At 47.3% G+C, this 17,641-nt stretch overlaps 1 protein-coding gene across 2 annotated transcripts in view; it reads left to right on the top strand.

The window, feature by feature from the left end:
• Positions 1-17,135, top strand: part of FTO (FTO alpha-ketoglutarate dependent dioxygenase) — a 378,983-nt gene extending 361,848 nt beyond the window's left edge. For both annotated transcript variants that reach the window (XM_026011764.2, XM_072750216.1), the window contains one exon: positions 14,790-17,135. In XM_026011764.2, the coding sequence (XP_025867549.2) occupies positions 14,790-14,943 (154 nt within the window). In that variant the 3' untranslated portion in view covers positions 14,944-17,135. The remainder of the gene's footprint in view (positions 1-14,789) is intronic.
• The last annotated feature ends 506 nt before the right edge of the window (positions 17,136-17,641 follow it).

The raw sequence follows: 17,641 nt of genomic DNA, 5'->3' as shown, positions 1-17,641 counted from the left end.
AGGTTCTTTACGGTTGAACCCATTCCCTCATCTTCTGACTGTACCCACCATGGAGAAATAATTCACGGACTCACTCGCTGCCTGTCCAGAGACCTTTCTCCTGGGAAAGAACTTTATAAATCATTTTAAGTTAGTGGCCATAACTCCCAGGTGCTTGCACGAGACCAACTGGAAAAGGACATTAAGTTGGAACCAATTAAATTGCTTCTAGTCTGCATTTGCTGGCCTCCTGAACGAATCTCTCCCAGAAGGCTGGTCATGTGGCCAACCCTAGGTGAAACTGTAAAGAAGGTAAAATTGAGCTTCCGAGATCCCCACCCCTTCCTCTGTCCCATTTCCACCCACCCCCCCGGGCGTGCGGAGCTCACATGCTTCTCTGTCACACCAGGAAGCAGCATGATCTCAGCAGTGACTTAAAATATTCTCCTCCTTAGGAACTGTTGCACCGCTAGATGCCTTCCCCTATCTTGTCCCCACATGCTAGTGAGAACCAATTAATGGTGCACTTTCTGGCCTGGGTCGAGGGGGCCAGAGGAACAACACCGTGCCGTCCTGGTACCGCTCCGTTCACACCATGTGGGCCGGCGCCCTGCCGACGGCGCTATACATACATACAGCCCTGGCCACGTAACTTAACTAGTGGCTGCCTTTGGCCACCAGAACCTTCATAAGTCAGTGTCCAGCTAGAAAGTGCAATTTAAATTAGGAACAGCAGGTTTCCCAGGTCCTGTGGTCTCACTCGAGCTAACCTATCAGCTGGCGCTGCAGAGGAAGCATAATGGGCCCTCAGTAAGGTATTCTGTGCTCAGTCCCAGGTGGTCTTGACTACAGAGCCGTCCTTCCAAAAAGTGTAAATTCTAACTTAGCAGTCTGCTGAGAAGCTGGGCTCCCTGGCAGGCCGGGCACGGGGGCAGGAGGTTACAGCGGCTAATCAAGTCCTCGCTGTGCCGTCCCGCTCACCGCCGAGCCCTGGCCCGGTCCCAGCTGACCCCACTCCTGTAATGCTCAGTGAGGAGCCGAACTTCTCCGTTACTCGGCCTGTTTTCGGGAGCTGGAAAGGTGACTTGTAACAGGCCTCTTGTTCCCAGCCTCCTCTATAATGACATTCTGCACAAGCAGATGTCGTCCTTTGATTCCCGATGACCTTCTGAATTTGGGCAAATGAGAAAGCGCCCGGGATCCACAGTGAGGGCCTAAGGGTGTCTTTTCCTGCACAGAGCCGAGCTCTCGTCGTGCGCCCCCACCCATCTGTGGCTGGGACGTGGCAAGGACGTGGCCTCACTCTGTCCCCCACCGGTAAGAAGGCTTCTTCCTGGAGCCAAGGGGCCGGGAGATGAGACGGCCAGTGCCGGCCCGCGCTTGAGTATTTACCAGACGTGACTCTGGGGCTCTGGGGCTGTCTCAGCTTGACAGATGAGAAAATGCTGCCTGAACGCCCTTCCCAAGGTCACCCCACAGGCAAACTGCTGGTGCTGGAAGAATGAGATCACCCAGGCAGCGAAGGAAGAACTGCAGACCCCGCTTTCGGGAGCTCTGAAATGTGAGGTGGGGCCACCGCCCGTCTAGGTGGCGGGTGTGTGAGACCATCAGTGATGAAGAGAGAGCGGCTTGTCTCTCTGCCTTTCTCCTCACAGATGCCCAGGTGGGCAAGTTGTGGTTATGATGATTAATTAATAAGCCCACCCAGTTAACCCGAAGGCCACTCTGCAACCCCAAAGCAGTCTCTCCGGCAGCTCATCCTTGCATCCCAGGGCTCCAAGGGGCTTCGTGTGCTGGCCATGAAGCTGGCAGCCCAGCAGAAACCAGCTGGGGGACTTCAGAGTGTGCCCTGCCTCCCATTGAAATGCAATTTTTAAAAACTCCTTTCAAACGGAGGCACTTTAGAAGCAAACCCAGCACCGACTCAGAGGCCTGTTCAGTCTTCCGTGGCTCTCAGCATATAGGATTACCCTGCTTCCTCAGCCTGAATCCACAGCCCCAAGAAGAAAAAGAACAGCATAAATTGGATGTGAGTTGAGTTCTGAAGATACACATCAGGTGAACTTAGGAATACAGGGCGGCTTTGGCGTCATTTCTTCTTTTCTATTCCATCGCAAAGGGGAACAAAGCTTCAAAGCCATTAGGACGATCAGGTTCAGGGCCCTGCTCCCTCCCAGCCCCCAGCATGGAGGGGGGGTGGCCTGTCAGCCAGGAACAAGTCTTAAGTAGGATATTTTGCTCTATTAAGCCAGCACTATGTATGGGTCAAGCAGAGAAGTTGACTCATGAGATGACCCAATTCCTAAAGGAGTCTGGAGGCTTTCTGCAGGGGACCAGGCCAGAGATCATATCACTGCCCTGCATGAAACCCCTCTGTCCTTTCCCATCTCACTTAGAATAAGATCCCTCTTTACAGTGGCTTCCCAGACCCTGGGCTCTTCTGATCCCATCTCCTCCTTCCCTTCGTCACCCTCCTTCAGCTACAGCAGCCTCCTTGCTGTCCCTTAGAACATGCCTGATACTCCCCTAGAAAACTGTGCCCCCAGATAGATAGATGGCTAGGACGACCCTTGTGGCCAGCGCCCTCCCCTGCCTCTCCATAGCATTTATCTCCAGCAGAAACGTCTTAGTATCCATTTGCTGCCATTCTGTGGCAGAGAATCGTGCTCCTCATACCCACATTTTTTTTCCTTCTTCCTTCGGTCTAGATCTTGGTTTTGACAGAGAAAAGAAGAGGGTAATGCATCTCCCTAAAAACCTCCACTTGCCAGCCTCTCCTGCAGCCCACTGACTGAGTTCCCATCAGTGAGAGAGAAGGGGAGGGGTTGCCTATCCTGCCTAAAGAGAGGAGGTGACCACACATTTCCCCCTCTACCATTTCTCCTATTCCCTGGGGCTCCCTGGGACTCGAGACATTGTGGCTAGAGGACCCTGGACCATGAGGTGAGCTCAAGGATGGTGGGTGTCAGCTAAGAACAGCAGAGTTCCTGTCATAAAGCATCCATAGGCAAATGGAGCAGGTTATAACCTCTAATCCTGGAACAAGGTGGCAGCTTGGAGAATCTTGCATTCGGCCCACTGGAATCTATGATACATATGGATATTGCCTCTGAGGGGATTAGGACTTGCCTGCAAAAGTGGTTTATGAATCAGAGTAACAGCAACCGGTGGCACTTTCCAGTTCTACCAATAGAGGAAATACAGTTAATCAGAAAACTGCTGGCCTGGCAGTGACCTCACTTCCAGTCCCAGCTTTGTGACTTGCCGGCCACGTGACCTGGAGCAAGGCCTCTGCTTCCTTGTCTCCCAAACTGGGTATCACCCCTCCTTCCTGTCCTCGTTGTGCAGGTCACACGAGATGAGGTGTGTGGACGTTAACTATGTGTATATGTACAATCTCAATTTTCTTTTTTTTTTTTTTAATCTTATTTGGCAGAGAGTATATGCACAAGCAGGGAAGTGGCAGAGGGAGAGGGAGAAGCAGGCTCTCCACTGAGCAGAGAGCCCAATGTGGGGGCTCAATCCCAGTACCCTTGGGATCATGACCAGAGCTGGAGTCAAGACACTCAACCAGCTGAGCCATCCAGGTGCCCCCAGAATCCCAATTTTCTAAGAGATGATCCCAAACCTTAAGGATTGCCTGACTCAACTCTTGACTTTACAGACCTGAGTACTGATGACCAGAAAGCCACGATTTTGCCGCAGGTCACAGGGTAAGGTAGTGGCAGGGCTGGATCTTGAATTTCCCAACCAGTGATCTTTCTGCCACACCATCCCCCTTGGCAGTGGCTAGTCTTGATATTATTCCTCCTTTGATCATGCCTCCTACTTTTACTATCATTATTATAAAACTGATTATATAGCAGGGAAATTAGTCTATTTTAAGGAAGCACTTCTGTGCATCACACTGTATTTAACGTGCCTACAATATGCCAAACTCTGTGCTAGGCTTGGAGGAGATGGCGGTGAGCAAACCACACAGAAATCCTGGTCTTCGGGGCACCTGGGTGGCTCTGTGGTTGAGCATCTTCCTTCAGCTGAGGTCATGATCCCGGGTTCCTGGGATCGAGTCCCACATCAGGCTCTCCACAGGGAGCCTGCTTCTCCCTCTGCCTGTGTCTCTGTATGTGTCTCTCATGAATAAATAAATAAAATATTTAAAAAAAAAAAAAAGGAAAAAAGGAAAGAAAGAAATCCCTGTCTTCAGGGAGCTTATTTTGCAGACACACACACACACCAAATGGTATCAGGTGTTGTGTAGAAATACAGGGCAGGGAAAGAGGAATGGGGAGTGCCGGCGAGGGGTTGGAGGGAAGGAGAGATGTTGCTGTCTTAGGTAGGACAGTCACACTAGGCCTCACTGATGGGGCTGTGTTGAGCAGTGGCCTGAGGGCCTGAGGGAGCAAGCCACATGGGTGTCTTAGGGGAAGACTTTTCAAGGTAGAAGAGACAGCAGATACCGATGCCCTGAGAGTGTTCTTTGCCTGTTCTGGGGAGAGCAGGTGAGCCAGTACCGACTGGTGCAAAGTGAACACGGGGACAAGTGGAGGGAGGAAGGGTCAGAGAGCCGGGTGGGGAAGGGGTAGATCACAGAGGGACCGGCCGACCATTGGAAAAACTCGGACTTTACCTTAGCTTGTGAACCAGCGCAGAGAGTAAATACATCAGCTGGCTGGTATGTCCTCGATGAACTGGCATTTCCTTTCGGCCCCCATCTTCTGTTTCTGAATTTCACTGCCCTGCCACACGCTTGGCGTTGGGCTACCCTGAGCTTTCTCCCATGCATGCTCTTGACCCGCTAGTGAATACTCTTTAAAGAAGAGGAGAGGCACAAAGGCCCAGTAGCCTCACGTTCAGAATAAGGTTAAAATAAACTTGGGAGATGTTTCTCAGCATCCCCAAAACCAATTAAGTGGGTTACACGGAAGTATTTCTAAAAACAGCAGTACAGTGGAGATAGACTGACAGGTGAGCAGATGGGGGAACCATCAACTCAAATTTATTTCACAGCTTACAACTCAAATGAGCATTCCAAAGTCAGAACAGCTGGCCTTTTATTCTGTAAGCCATTGTCCTTTGCTTTGCTCATCTCTCAGGAGTATGAGTGGATTATGCTCCAGTGGCAGTCTGTCTGTCGGTCTTTTGACTTTGCGGGGAAAAATCCTTTGTAGGAACCAGGCTTCTGATGTAAATCAGATTTCTCTGTAATGCCTGCTTCTTGCATGGGTTATGAAGTTTCTAGATTCTGCAAATCAGTGACATTGGCCTTTCAGCTTTCGTTTGCGGCACCGTATTCGTTACCTATGTGATTGTTACTATCTGATCGTGAGTAAATGGAATCGAACCAGATAGTCAAAAAGCAAAATCTTCGCATCTGTAAGAAGAAATTATCTCTATATTAAATTATCTCTATCTCTATATTATCTCTATATATCAATATCTATCTATCTATATATATACTTTAATGTTACCATGCACCTAAAAATCACAGCCGCCTTGAATTTCTGCCTGTAAGCCATTCTGGAATCTTTGTGAAGTTTGAGACTGCCCCGTGCAAACTTTACTTGAGTTTCAAGCAACAGGGGAAGTCCTGAAATTGGGAAAGGGTTATCTTTTGTCCATCGTGGTCCTTTGTGGGGTACTGTGCTGACAGGACAGCAGAGAAACCGTATTCTGTGGCTGAAAGGAGGGCTTGATACTAGCCGGTAGGGATTTCATTCCAGTAATTGCATCAAATTGGACCTTCTGCCGTGCTGCGGGGAGAGCATTAATACCACTCATTAAGTCCTGCGCCTGGGCGCTTCCCTCCCCACGGCAGAGTCACGGGCACAATATATTTTCCTCCAAAGTGTTTGTTTTCATTGTTGCCCTTTAAAAATAATGAGTTCATTCTATTCCCTCGCAAGGAAAGTTACTCTAGACTGCTTTGAAATTGTATATCTTTTGTTGAGCGCATTTCTGCAGTGGTTCCATAGCTTTGTGCGCCGGGGAACCCAACCCGGCCTCTCTTAAAGCTCCTGACCAAGCTGCCTCAGACTTGATACATATAATCGTCCAGCCTATTTGACCCTCATATTGTTACCCTTGACCAGGTAGAAGTCATGCAAGTTTCAGGTGACCCTATCATGTGACCAGAGGTCAAAGGTCAGCAGCTCCTAAATGTTGAGCTGTCAAGGTAGCCCATTCATCACTATCATTATGTCACTGACAAGCCGACAAATGAACCTGGGGATAAAATTGTTCTCAATCCTCCACCGCCTGGGTTTACACCCCAGCGGTGGGCCAAGCAGTCTCGCCTATTAAGTGATCGCCCAGGCCTGTCAGAGGCCCCAAAGTCCGGGAAGGACTCCTAGAGACCTGTCCTATGTGCGGACCCTGCACACTCACCAGTTGCTTGCATAGGGGGCCGAGTTGCATGTCCGCAAGAGCTGACTTGGGAGTCTGGTGTCCTCTGAAAGGGACATGAATATAATGTGTGTTCTTTATGGACCCAGAGATACCCACACGTCCCCCCTCCACATTCCACTTCAGCATCTTCGTGGTCCTTTGTGGCAGGCTAAAATGGTGCATGCAGCGTTCTTGCAAACTGGCCTGATCCAAAGAGTCACTCAGGAAAATTCAGACTGATCGGAGGGTCTGACTTGGGGCTAGGTGCCTTTGGTAAACTGTATTTTTAATAAGGGCCCCAGGTGATCCTTTGACGTTGGTATTTTGGAATGGTGCAAAGAGCTTGAGATTTAGAGGCAAGCAATTTTGCCAAATCTGGACTCTTTTCTTTGGCTGTGAAATCTAGGACAAGTTAGTTAATCTTCTGGGCCTCAGTTTCCAATTTGAGGACCAACATTTATTTAAATAGATGTATCTCCTGGAGGTACATAACCGGGCACCTTTATCCTTACCCCAGAGTCTTCTCCTCTCTGATGGAGCCTTGCCATGGGCCAGAGGAGCTCTTAGCAGTGATTGGAGTAGAAAGAAGCCCTCGTTCCATGAGCCAGGAGAATGGGAAACCCATATCAAAGGAGTTTTCTTCTTGGAGTCCCAAGTTGGAACTCTAAATGTTTTGTTTCGTTTTGTTTATTTCATTTAACAAAATAAAACCCAAACCCCTGATATTCATGGTTATTGAGCTATACGGCATATTAATGTGATATTTCAGAGAAATCGTAGGTGGTAGAATTGGGAACCATGAAAACCACAGTTTATATGGAAAATGCCTTATGAGTTCCAAGGGAATGTGGAGAACACAAGTCATTTACAGCAGCTGGGCCCTGCCTATGTTGTTCCCTTCCCTTCCCAGTGGGTAGACAGTAGGGACCCGCACTCAGTACTCTGTAAATGTGCTGACTGATAGCTAAGATCTAGATAGCTCGGTTATCCGTGCTAAATGGCACAGTGATTTCTTGAAAAATGGCTCGTTGGCCATGTGGCTTGATAGCACAAGCATTCAAAAGCATTTTAGGGCTATTTGGTTTTTAACACACTTTAGCAGGCTCTCCTGCTAAAGGCTCTTCACTTCTTCCCTGAAGTGTGAACCCCAGAGTAGATTCTTCTACAACTAGAAGTTATGCCAACCCTACTCTCTCAAGTGGTCGTGGTTGAAAAATACTACCAACTAAAAAGGTATATTGATGGGGAAAAAAAAGAAAAGAAAAAAAAAGCTGACCCGTGGGCCAAAGTTTGGCTTTTCCTCACTCTGATGTGTGTTGACTTTACTGATCTGGAAACATTAACATGTGGTACAGAGGCAAGAGGTTAAAAGCCTTTCAAAGAGAAAGTGAACGTGTCCTTTGTTGAAACTCATTTGGCAATTGGCTTTGCTTAGTAGTTCTGCCGTGGGTAAACTGAGTTATACAAATTTAAGAAGCTGATTTTATAAAACCAGCTTTGTCAAGATAGAACATTATGGTAGATACGACCGGGCAGCGCTTTGTTTTCAAAGTGGCCCACAGTGCCGGCATGGCCGTGACAGAAAGTCCAAGAGCACAAATTATAAATTTGTTAGCCCACTTCTTTTGAAAGGCCTCGGAGTGTCAAGCGTAGAGTATCATAAACTGGACTGCATCCTCTCCTCACCACTGATGAAGACAGATTATTTGGAGCAAAGCATAGTGAGACCATGCAAAACAGCACAGTGGAGTGACCCGCTCACCCAAGATTTGATTTGAAATGTAATGTTTAAGGGAGACATCCTGGAGACTCAGAATTACGTGTGAAAATCCCTGAAATTGTCACCAAGTACTGTCAGGGGTCAAGATTGTATGGTATATGAAAACAACTTACATGTGAACACTGGAACCCCCCCCCCCCCCCCCCCCCCGCCATGGGGCAAGATGCTGTGACTCTCATGATCCCAGAAAGAATGGGAGGAACAGAGAACCTCTGTGCCTTCCCTTGGGGTCTTTTGCTCCCTCTAGAGCATTAAAGGTCACAGAGGAGATTGTTGCCCAATTACGTCATTACTTGCCACCACTTTCATGCTGATCCGGCCAGTTGGGCCTCATTTGATGTGAGGCCATACCAGCATTTTCTCCGTGGGCCTGAGCCAGGCCTCGGAAGCCTCCATGCTGGCCTCCATCGTTCGAGGGAACACATTCCGATGGGGCTGATAGCCTGACACAGGCTCCTGTTTCCCATCAGCAGGAATGACTGTCAGCTCCTCATTGTAAATTACAATTCTGGAAAAAACTGACTTGAAGAGAACTGTGCTTTTCTAGTTCACTGGGTATTTTCTGGTGAAGTTGTTAGTTTCAGTCCCTGCAGTCTTTAGAAGTGTGATTTCTTTCCTTTTTATTTATAGGCGTTACAAGCGCCTCTGGCCAACATTGCATAATCAGCCGAGGTTTTGAAACAGGACCGGTACCTGCACAGAGAGGAAAGGATTATTGAGACATAATTATACATTTGTGTGGCATTTTACCCATTTTAAAGGGCTTTTATAGGCATATTTGGTTTTATCTTCCCATAACCCAGTGAAGCAGAGAAGCATTAGCTTCGTGTAACAGCTGAGGAAACTAAGAGGTTGAGAGATTTTTCTCAAGGTCACCCCAGGAATATAATTAGAAGCAGCTTATGCTCCCTAAAAGATGAACACGTGTCTTTTGTTTCTATGGACTATAGATGCTTATACTGTAAGAACCGCAGAGTCATCAGAGTGAAAAGGAAGTTTTGTCTGTCGTTTGCTGTGATAATAGTTCTTCTAGAACTTAAAGGGAAAAGATGTTTTGCTCCTCTTTTTGCCCTGAAATGATTTGGAATCTCCCAAATATCTAAATGAGTCAAGAACAGCTAAATAGTCAGGGGACAGGGCCCGTTTTCAACCGAACAGAAGTGCATGAGAAGGATGGAATGCAGTAGAAGGGGCAGCCAGCTAGATGCCCAGGCCTGGCCTAGCCCTGCTTACCCATTCACTTCCTCCTGGTTAACCGTGGGGAAGGCAGCCCTTACTCGAAATGGGGGTCAAATACCCACCTCCCCCATCTCTCTGGGGTTATAAAAATCAAATTAAGACAGTGCTGTGTATTGAGAATCTTTTGTTTAAACAGTGTACAGAATGTAATTGTTTTAAGCAGGAGTTGCTCTTGCTGTCCTGTTTCCCATTAAGGAATTCCCTGTCAGGAGTTTATTTTTCTTGTCTCTCAACAGTGTGTGCCTGGTAATATTTCCCCATCAAGCTCGTGTTTTTGGGTTTTTTTTTTTGGGGGGGGGTGTATTTTTTTTTAAGCTTGCTCATCTTGATGAATCTTTTAGCAAGACACATTTCTCCTGAGATCTTTACCATGTCATCAAGAGTTATGGAAATGTTACCTGTCCTTCTTTATTTGTTGCAAAATTTAGGGACAAGGAGGAAGACCATATATGTTTTCTTAAAATCAATGGCCAGCACATTACTGTAAAACCTATTGATTAAAAACACAGAGTATAATGTTAGTCATTTAGTCTGTGAAGTGGCGCAATAAGGGAAGAAATGTATCCTTTGACTTTTGCATTAACCTTTTATTGACTGCTTGCATACCCATAATTAACACACACTTTAGCTAAAGTGGTTAATTTTAGCACAGCGACCAGTGTTCACTAATGTTGCTGCCACCCCGATCACCCAGATGCAAGTGTGGCCCTAGGGGAAATCAGTGGCTCTGAGGCCTGGGATGAGTTACACCTGCAGGGAGAGAAGGGGACCTCTGGGCAGCCTGCTACCGGGCCAGCCAGTAGGACACCTTTCAGTTGCTTTGTATTGTGTCACCAGGCCATTCAGGGAGAACCATTCCTTCATAGTGAGAGTTTGGGGTGGCTCATAGAGAGTTCTTGGTATCAAAATAATCTGAATTTGGGAGGGAGAGAGATGATGTGTATATTATTTTCTTTTGCTCCCTTTGTAATGTTTCATGAAAGGGGCAGGGGTTTCGGGGTAGATCCACATTTATTTGCTAACTAAAGAAGCATGAAAAATAGGATTTGCTTTACGATGGGAATAGAGAGGACAAGATGACTTTCTTACTGTTTAGGTGGGTCCAGAATGACCTACTCTCCCTGGGAACACTGAGTTTAGGGAAACTGTTTTCAACTGTCTTGAGAAAAGTCATCCAGCTGTGGTCATAGAAACCAGCTTATTTGCATGCAGAGAACTATTTGGATGACACCAGCACACCCTTGTTTTTTGGATAGAAGTTTGTCCCAAATAGAAATACCGTTTAAACCAAAAGCAATCTGGGTGGCCCAGAGGTTTAGCGCTGCCTTCAGCCCAGGGCGTGATCCTGGAGACCCGGGATCGGGTCCCACGTCGGGCTCCCTGCATGGAGCCTGCTTCTCCCTCTGCCTCTCTCTCTCATTTTCTCTCTCTCTCTCTCTCTCATGAATAAATAAGTAAAATTTTTTAAAAATTAAAAAAAAAATAAACCAAAAGCAAAAGCCAGTGTTTTCCTGCTTTCCTTACTCGGATGATCTCTGCACACACTATACTGTGTCAGCAGTGGCATCTCAGTTTGGAGGCAGGACAGTTCACATCCCTTTGGCAGGCAGGTCTGTGGCAACGGATGTTGTAGTAAAAGGGGGGAAATAACTCACAGGTAGGGAGCATGGCCAGCATGTCAGTCAGGACTCTTTAGTTGCAAGTGACAGGAAAACCTAACTGAATCATGGCTCATGAAACTAAAAAATTCTGAACATAACTGGCTTCCAGGTTAGGCTTGATCTAGCTATGAATGACACTGCTCAGAAGCCAGCCCCTTGCTGCACCTAGCAAAATGACTGTGGCAGTCCCAGATGGTGCATCTTGATAGTTCACAGAGATAAGAAAGGCTTTTCTTGCAGCCCCCACACCAGTCCTCTGGTTTAGTCTCTCCCTCTTGCCCTAGACTGGGACATGTGCCTCCCCCTAAGCCTCTTCCCTATGGCTGGGAGAGTGCAATATGCTTGTTAGCCTGAGCTGGTCAAGGCTCTCCTCTGGCTGTAGAGGTGGAGCCAATCCCACCCAAACCACATGGCCAACCATGGGGAGGGGATGGATTCCCTATGGGAAAATTATAATCTCTTGATGGGGAAGGTAGGGATAGATGCAGACTGCAAATGTGCACTGTGGTCCACATTCCTAACACATTTCCTAAGAGAAGTTAGGGTCCTAAGAGAACTTATTTTGCAAGGAACTATAGACTCTGCATGCTAAGAAACAATCTGACTTTCTTCCCTGTATATGCCAAATCAGTCTGGAAGAGCCACCCCTTAGAAAGTACGATGACAGCACGTTTTGTTAATTCTAGGTCTTCAGGAGCAACTGTGGAGTTTTTCTGAATCAGAGCATTTTAGCCTGTCACTGGGAGGTTGTAGCAGCTTGAACACAGCCGCAGCGTCCTGGCGTGTCACATGGTGATAGGGTTCAACCACGGGCTCAGTTTGATTCAAGCCAGAAAGAGCCGCTTCCGTATCTCCAGAGCTTCTCCTAGAAGAGAGCCAGGCCAGGGGCCGCCCACTCAGTTAGTGTGAAGGGAGGGCGTCACCAGAGGGACAGGCAGCCCTGTTCTCAGCATCATCATCTGTCCATCACCAGTCCTCATGGTAGAAGCAACAGCAGCGATCATAATCCATAATATCTGCTGAGTGCTTCCTACGCACCAGGCAGTGTTCTAAGTACTCTGCGTGTATTAATTCATTTATCCTTCACAATAACCCCATAAGTCAGTACTGTTATTACCATCCTCCTCCTCATCATCATCATCACTCCTACTCGACAGGAAGTTGAGGCTCAGCAAGGGTGAGAAACCTGCATGGGGTGTCCTGCCCCGTCGTAGGAGATGAGCCAAAAGGAGGCAGAATGAATGAATCGAGCAAGAGGAATGAAAACTGAAAACATGCAATGCCTCGGAGCCATCCTCAGTCCCTTCTCTTTCAGTTCGCAGTCTGGCACGATGCAGGACTAGACCGAAGATGGAGGTGGGGTGAGGGGTGTCCCCTCCCATCGGGAAAGCATCACCTCCAGGGACGAGCCCTCTGCTGGGGCCCCATCACTCGCTGCCTTTTGGAAATCGGCAAGGAACACTGAGCATTAAAAGAAGTTTGAAAATGACCTTGAGAGCTCTGAATTAAGACCCGGGAAGGGACCCCATCGCGGGTTCTACCTCCGGCCCAGGGGGAGCCTGTGAGTGTAGCCAGCTCCTAGCCTCTCGGGGGGGCCCCCATGGAAAGGAGGTCGTTTCCACACCAGCCAGGCCTTTCTTTGGCGGCAGAAAATCATGGAGCAGCTTCACCCAGACAAAAAGCTGGGGGAAGCGTCTACTGCATGGCGAAAGCAAACCTCTGCAGCAGGCTTTAATATTTTTAATACTTTCTCAAAGCGAGGGGGCAAACCCATTTGACAGGTGAAAAAGCATCTCTATTGACTTTTTACAAACCTTATGATATTCTAGGTGGATCGACACTTATCATAGGCCCTTAATCTGCCAGCCAGGATAATGTGTGCGCAGATAATTTATCCGCTGAGAGGTTGAGATGCTCAATTTGGAATAACTTCCCCTACCTAGTAAATTGAGCCTTGCTCTGTGATTCCAAAGCAGAGAGAGAGAGCGAGCGAGCACAATTTAAAAAGCTTTGCTGAGTTCCTTTGTAATTAGTTGCAGCTCCCTCTGAATATTAATTTCCCTGCATCCCTTTCATGTGATTTAGAGACTGTTTCTAGAACTACAGAGACACCATCAGAACCACGACAGCGAGCGGCACCGTCTCAAACACCTATCACCAAGTAGTCTGCAGAACGCACCCTCTGTTCTTCGGCGCTATGTGGGGCTTATCAGTGCAAACAGTTTAATATTTATGCTAAGAGGATTGTCAAAAGCAGCTTCTGTTGCTTTAATTCTTGTTTTAAATAAATAATGAGAACATTTAAACACATTACTCTTCTTGGGGCCCTGAGGTCAGCTAATCTTATTATTTATGAAGTGATGTGCTACATAATAGTACTTAGTGCATGTTAACAGACGCTATTATCAGGGTCTGATGCGGAGAGCTGAAGATATATTGGAATGTTATGTGTAATGTGCGACGGATTGAGTGCATAGGATGCCGGTAGAGCAATTAACCACACGAGCAAATAGGTATAAAGTTGAAGTATGTTTTCCCACGGGGATCCCCTCACCATTAATAATTCCCCAGAGAAGACGATGTCTTTCAGTTAGGAACCTTCTCTACCATCAGGCTTGGAAATAGGGCCAGGATATTCCATCCTTTGATGTCTTCATAGTTAGTCCTCCACAGAGGGCAAATCGTGGGAATGACCACTTTTTAATTGATTTCGAGAACAATGCAGAGAAGGTAGGTGTGGGGATGGACCCACACATCTCTTCCGAGTGTACTCATAGTACTTCTTTCGGGTTCATGTGCTTCTGCTACTGTGCGCTCCGAGAGGGCAGGGAAATTGTTCCTTTCTTATTGCAACTTGTGTTTCATTCTCTCTGATCCTCGTGTTTCAGACGAATAAAGCTAAAGCCACTGAGCTTTCCCAGACCAATTTTAAATAAGCTGGTCTCTCTGAGAGGTAGATGCCTGCCAGGGTGGGGATGATGCTGCCCCAACTTTTTTCCTACAAGGCTATAATTTAGTCGCATATGATAATTAATTTCTCTACTATTGATGAATAATCCATTTAATAAAAACCGTGATTTAAGTGTTTTCCTTAGGGAGTAACTCTTGCTAGCCTTTTAATTTAATTTTGTGGAAGTTTTCCTCACCTATTCATCAGTGGAAATGATTATTAACCTCTATTTGCATATATCCTTATAAATCCGTCTCTCCTTGGAGTGCCTTTTTCTGAGCACAGCAAGCTGGGACACTTGTAAATCTCTAGAATCTCCAAAGTCAATCCCGGCCCGTAATATTGTTTAATCTATTCTTGGACGTTTTAATGCAGTAAATTCAATTTAATCTTTCCCAGTAATCTAGTAATACATCGAAATCCCACAAACATTTAAATCTGATAATGGCTTAATCACACACTTTAAATAACAGTTGAGATAATGAAAAAATAATTCACCATTTTAAAGGCAGAGTAACTGAATTTCCCCGGTGATTGGCCCCTGTGAAGCCACTAGAGATAATACAAAGCTGGGAATTGAAAAAAGAAAAAGAAGTTCCAGCGCCGCCAAGAATGGTTCCTCCGCCCTCTGAACACCTGCGTCCTGCTCGGTGAACTCATTCTTTCATGTCAGAACCAACCCCCGGGAGGACAGTCTTTGGAGCATTCGGCCGTGTCGTCCCAAACTGCCCGAGAACTGGGGTCCTCCAGGAGTTTCTTCCCATGGATTAATTGCCTCTTCCTACTCTTCCAGGTGCCAGTCCCGGATTGCCCGAACTCTGCCTGTGGATCAGAAGCCGGAATGTCGGCCGTATTGGGAAAAGGATGATCCTTCGATGCCTCTGCCATTTGATCTCACAGACATCGTTTCAGAACTCAGAGGTCTGCTTCTGGAAGCAAAACCCTAGAAGGAGCCCAAGTTTTAGGTGGAGGAGGAAAAGGTAGTTTTGGCCTCCTTCCTCTAACCTTGCCACAGGCTCAGGCAAGGGCAGTATGGGTAGACTTGGCCTTTAGATTATAGAACCTGGGTCCCCGTTGGAAAGAGTAGGGAATGGAGCCCACGAATATTAAAATGTTTAAAGATGGCACAGTGTTATAATCTGATTTGGTACGAAATAAGAACCTGTCCCCAAAATACTGTTCCCCACTAGGATTTTTCATGGGAGCCATTCAGCTCCCAAGAGCCAAGGGGTAGGCCCTGTCTATGGCAGAGCCCAACCTACTTTCCACCTTCCCAAGCCTTTTCAGAGACTCTAGAAGACTCTTAGTCATCAGGGGGAAGACAGAACCTATATGCCGGTCCCCCCAATTTCTCACCACGCCCTCTAGAAGCTGTGCTGTCCTATATGGTAGCCCCTAGCTGGGTGCAGCTTCTTAAATCCAGTTTCCATTGTAATTAAAAATTCAGTTCCTCAGCTGCTTAGGTAGCCACACATGTCTAGTGATTAGCATATTGGGCAGCACAGATGCAGAATATTTTCACCATCGTGGAAAGTCCTGTTGGATAATGCTTCTATAAAAAATTTGAGAGCAGGAAATTCTCTTCTCCACTTGTCTATAGCCACCATCACCATTGGCAAAAAGAATGAAAAGAGAAATGAGTCATTGAAGCGCAGCCACTGTCCCTTCCATGAGCCAGACCTCAGTAACAGCCCAAGTTATGAGTTCTGTCCTCTGCCCCTGGGAACGAGGAGGTATTGGAAATTAAAATACACTTGACATCTGTCGTTGAGAAGTTTCCCTGATCTAATGAAAGAGACACAGACCTGTTTGCATTGCCTCATGGACTTGGCCCACACATGCATTTTTCTAGAATTCCCCCATCCATCCATGCATAACGAAAGGTGGGATGGAGGCCCGGGGAGTCCCAGTGGCCCATTCTGATGATATCGGTGCATCAGAGAGGCAATGTTTAGTAGAGGTGGAAACCTGGGCTTTGGCTTTGGAGTGTCTGGATCAAAACAGCGCACTGGCTCTGTGACTTTTGACATGTCACTGTGCCTCAGTTTCCTTATCCTTATGATGGGGGTACTAAAAACACCAACTGACAAAGTGAATAGTAAATGGAATAACCTAGCTACAGGTATAGAACAAATTCTGACTGGTAGATACCTGGTAAATATTAGTATTCTTCTGTATCTGTAAGCTGACCAGATGTAGACCTTGGCCCCCACTGCCCTCGTGCCGATTTTGTCTCGTGATGCCATTAACACATCTCTCCCTTTTTGGCTTGGCCCCAGCCCCATGGTGACCCCAGAAATCACGAGAATAGTTAGCCCCCTGCCCCAGCCCATCGCCTTCTCTGGTAGTCGTTTACCTGTAGTTTGGAAGCCGAAGAGCTCTTTTGCGCATTGAGTGGCACACAGAGAACCCGACTCTGTCCCACCATTAGAATGTCCCCAGTTCAAGGTAGCGTTCACTTCCACAGAGTCAACCGCCAAAAGGCCACATTACCCAAAGCAGCCAGGGTTTCATCATCTGGAGACTCTGTTCTCTCAGACCTTGGATGAATCCCCTCATGTCCTTGAGCCTCATCAGTAAAAGAGAAAGGAAGTGCTGCCTGCCTCACCATCCCCGGGCTGTCGTAGAGATTAGATGAACTCCTGGAGGTAAGGAGTGTGTGGCACATAGAAACCACATTCTAGGCACCAAGGCCGTGTGGCCTGCTCTTGGACTGATTTCGTGCCAGAGCTTCTTCTGTGTTACCATTTCATGAGGTGCCAATATTTAAAAATTGGGAGATCTCATAGAAAAATTAAAACATGTGCATTCTCTTTAGAATTCAGAACATCTGGCAGCCCTAGGCCTCCATCCTGGCATGGCAACGGGCTAAGTAGCATCTTCTCACTCTTGGGCAGGATGTGAGCCCTCCATGGCCCCCGGTGCTCCCTGTAATCATTTATCATAAACCCAACCCCTCACTGTCAGCACTCTCCAGACCTGCTTGCTTGCACCCCTACCGTAGAAATAGGTAATCATGGTTAGTGCTTTCCCCAATGTGTGTGTTTTAGTATTGAGCTATATTTGTGGACTACTTGTAGTAATATGTCTTGTACGTCACTCATAAACAATAAAAATATTAAAAAGATATGATAAGAAACTGAGAGAGGTCCCACTCTTTTCTCCTCGAATGCTAGTGGGCGGGCCTGCTTCCTTGGCTTGGGGTTAGGTGGAGATAGTTCTCGAATCCCTCCAGGTGGGGCCAGGTGATTCGCCAGGGGTGGGAGAAACCACTGCCTAAAGCAAGCCTGACAAGTGAGATCTCGTTTTCGCAGAAGAGATGATGGCTTTCAGCAAGTGTGAGCTCAGCGTGCTTGGGGATTACAGATGCTCTGTGAGGAGGGTTCAGGTGGGTAGAAGGAGGGACAGCAAGAGACAATATGAAGGGGGGTTGTTGGGGCTACTGGCCATCAACCAGTTCCCACAGGCCGAAGGAAGATCTCATTCTCCCCCTGAGAGCTAGGAAAGGACTTTCCTGGGAACATGGGCCACATGTGTGGTTGAGGGAGCGGGCGGCCTGGCCCCAGGGACCACCTGGAATCAGCAGCCCCACCTGCTTCCTGCCTGGCTCCCCCACCCCCCCACCGGTCCTAACTCTCTTGAGAA

The sequence above is a fragment of the Vulpes vulpes genome, chromosome 2, assembly GCF_048418805.1.
Source record: "Vulpes vulpes isolate BD-2025 chromosome 2, VulVul3, whole genome shotgun sequence".
Taxonomy (NCBI): Eukaryota; Metazoa; Chordata; class Mammalia; order Carnivora; family Canidae; genus Vulpes; species Vulpes vulpes.
Note: the sequence above shows the minus strand (reverse complement) of the source record. Positions and strands in the feature narration are given on the sequence as shown.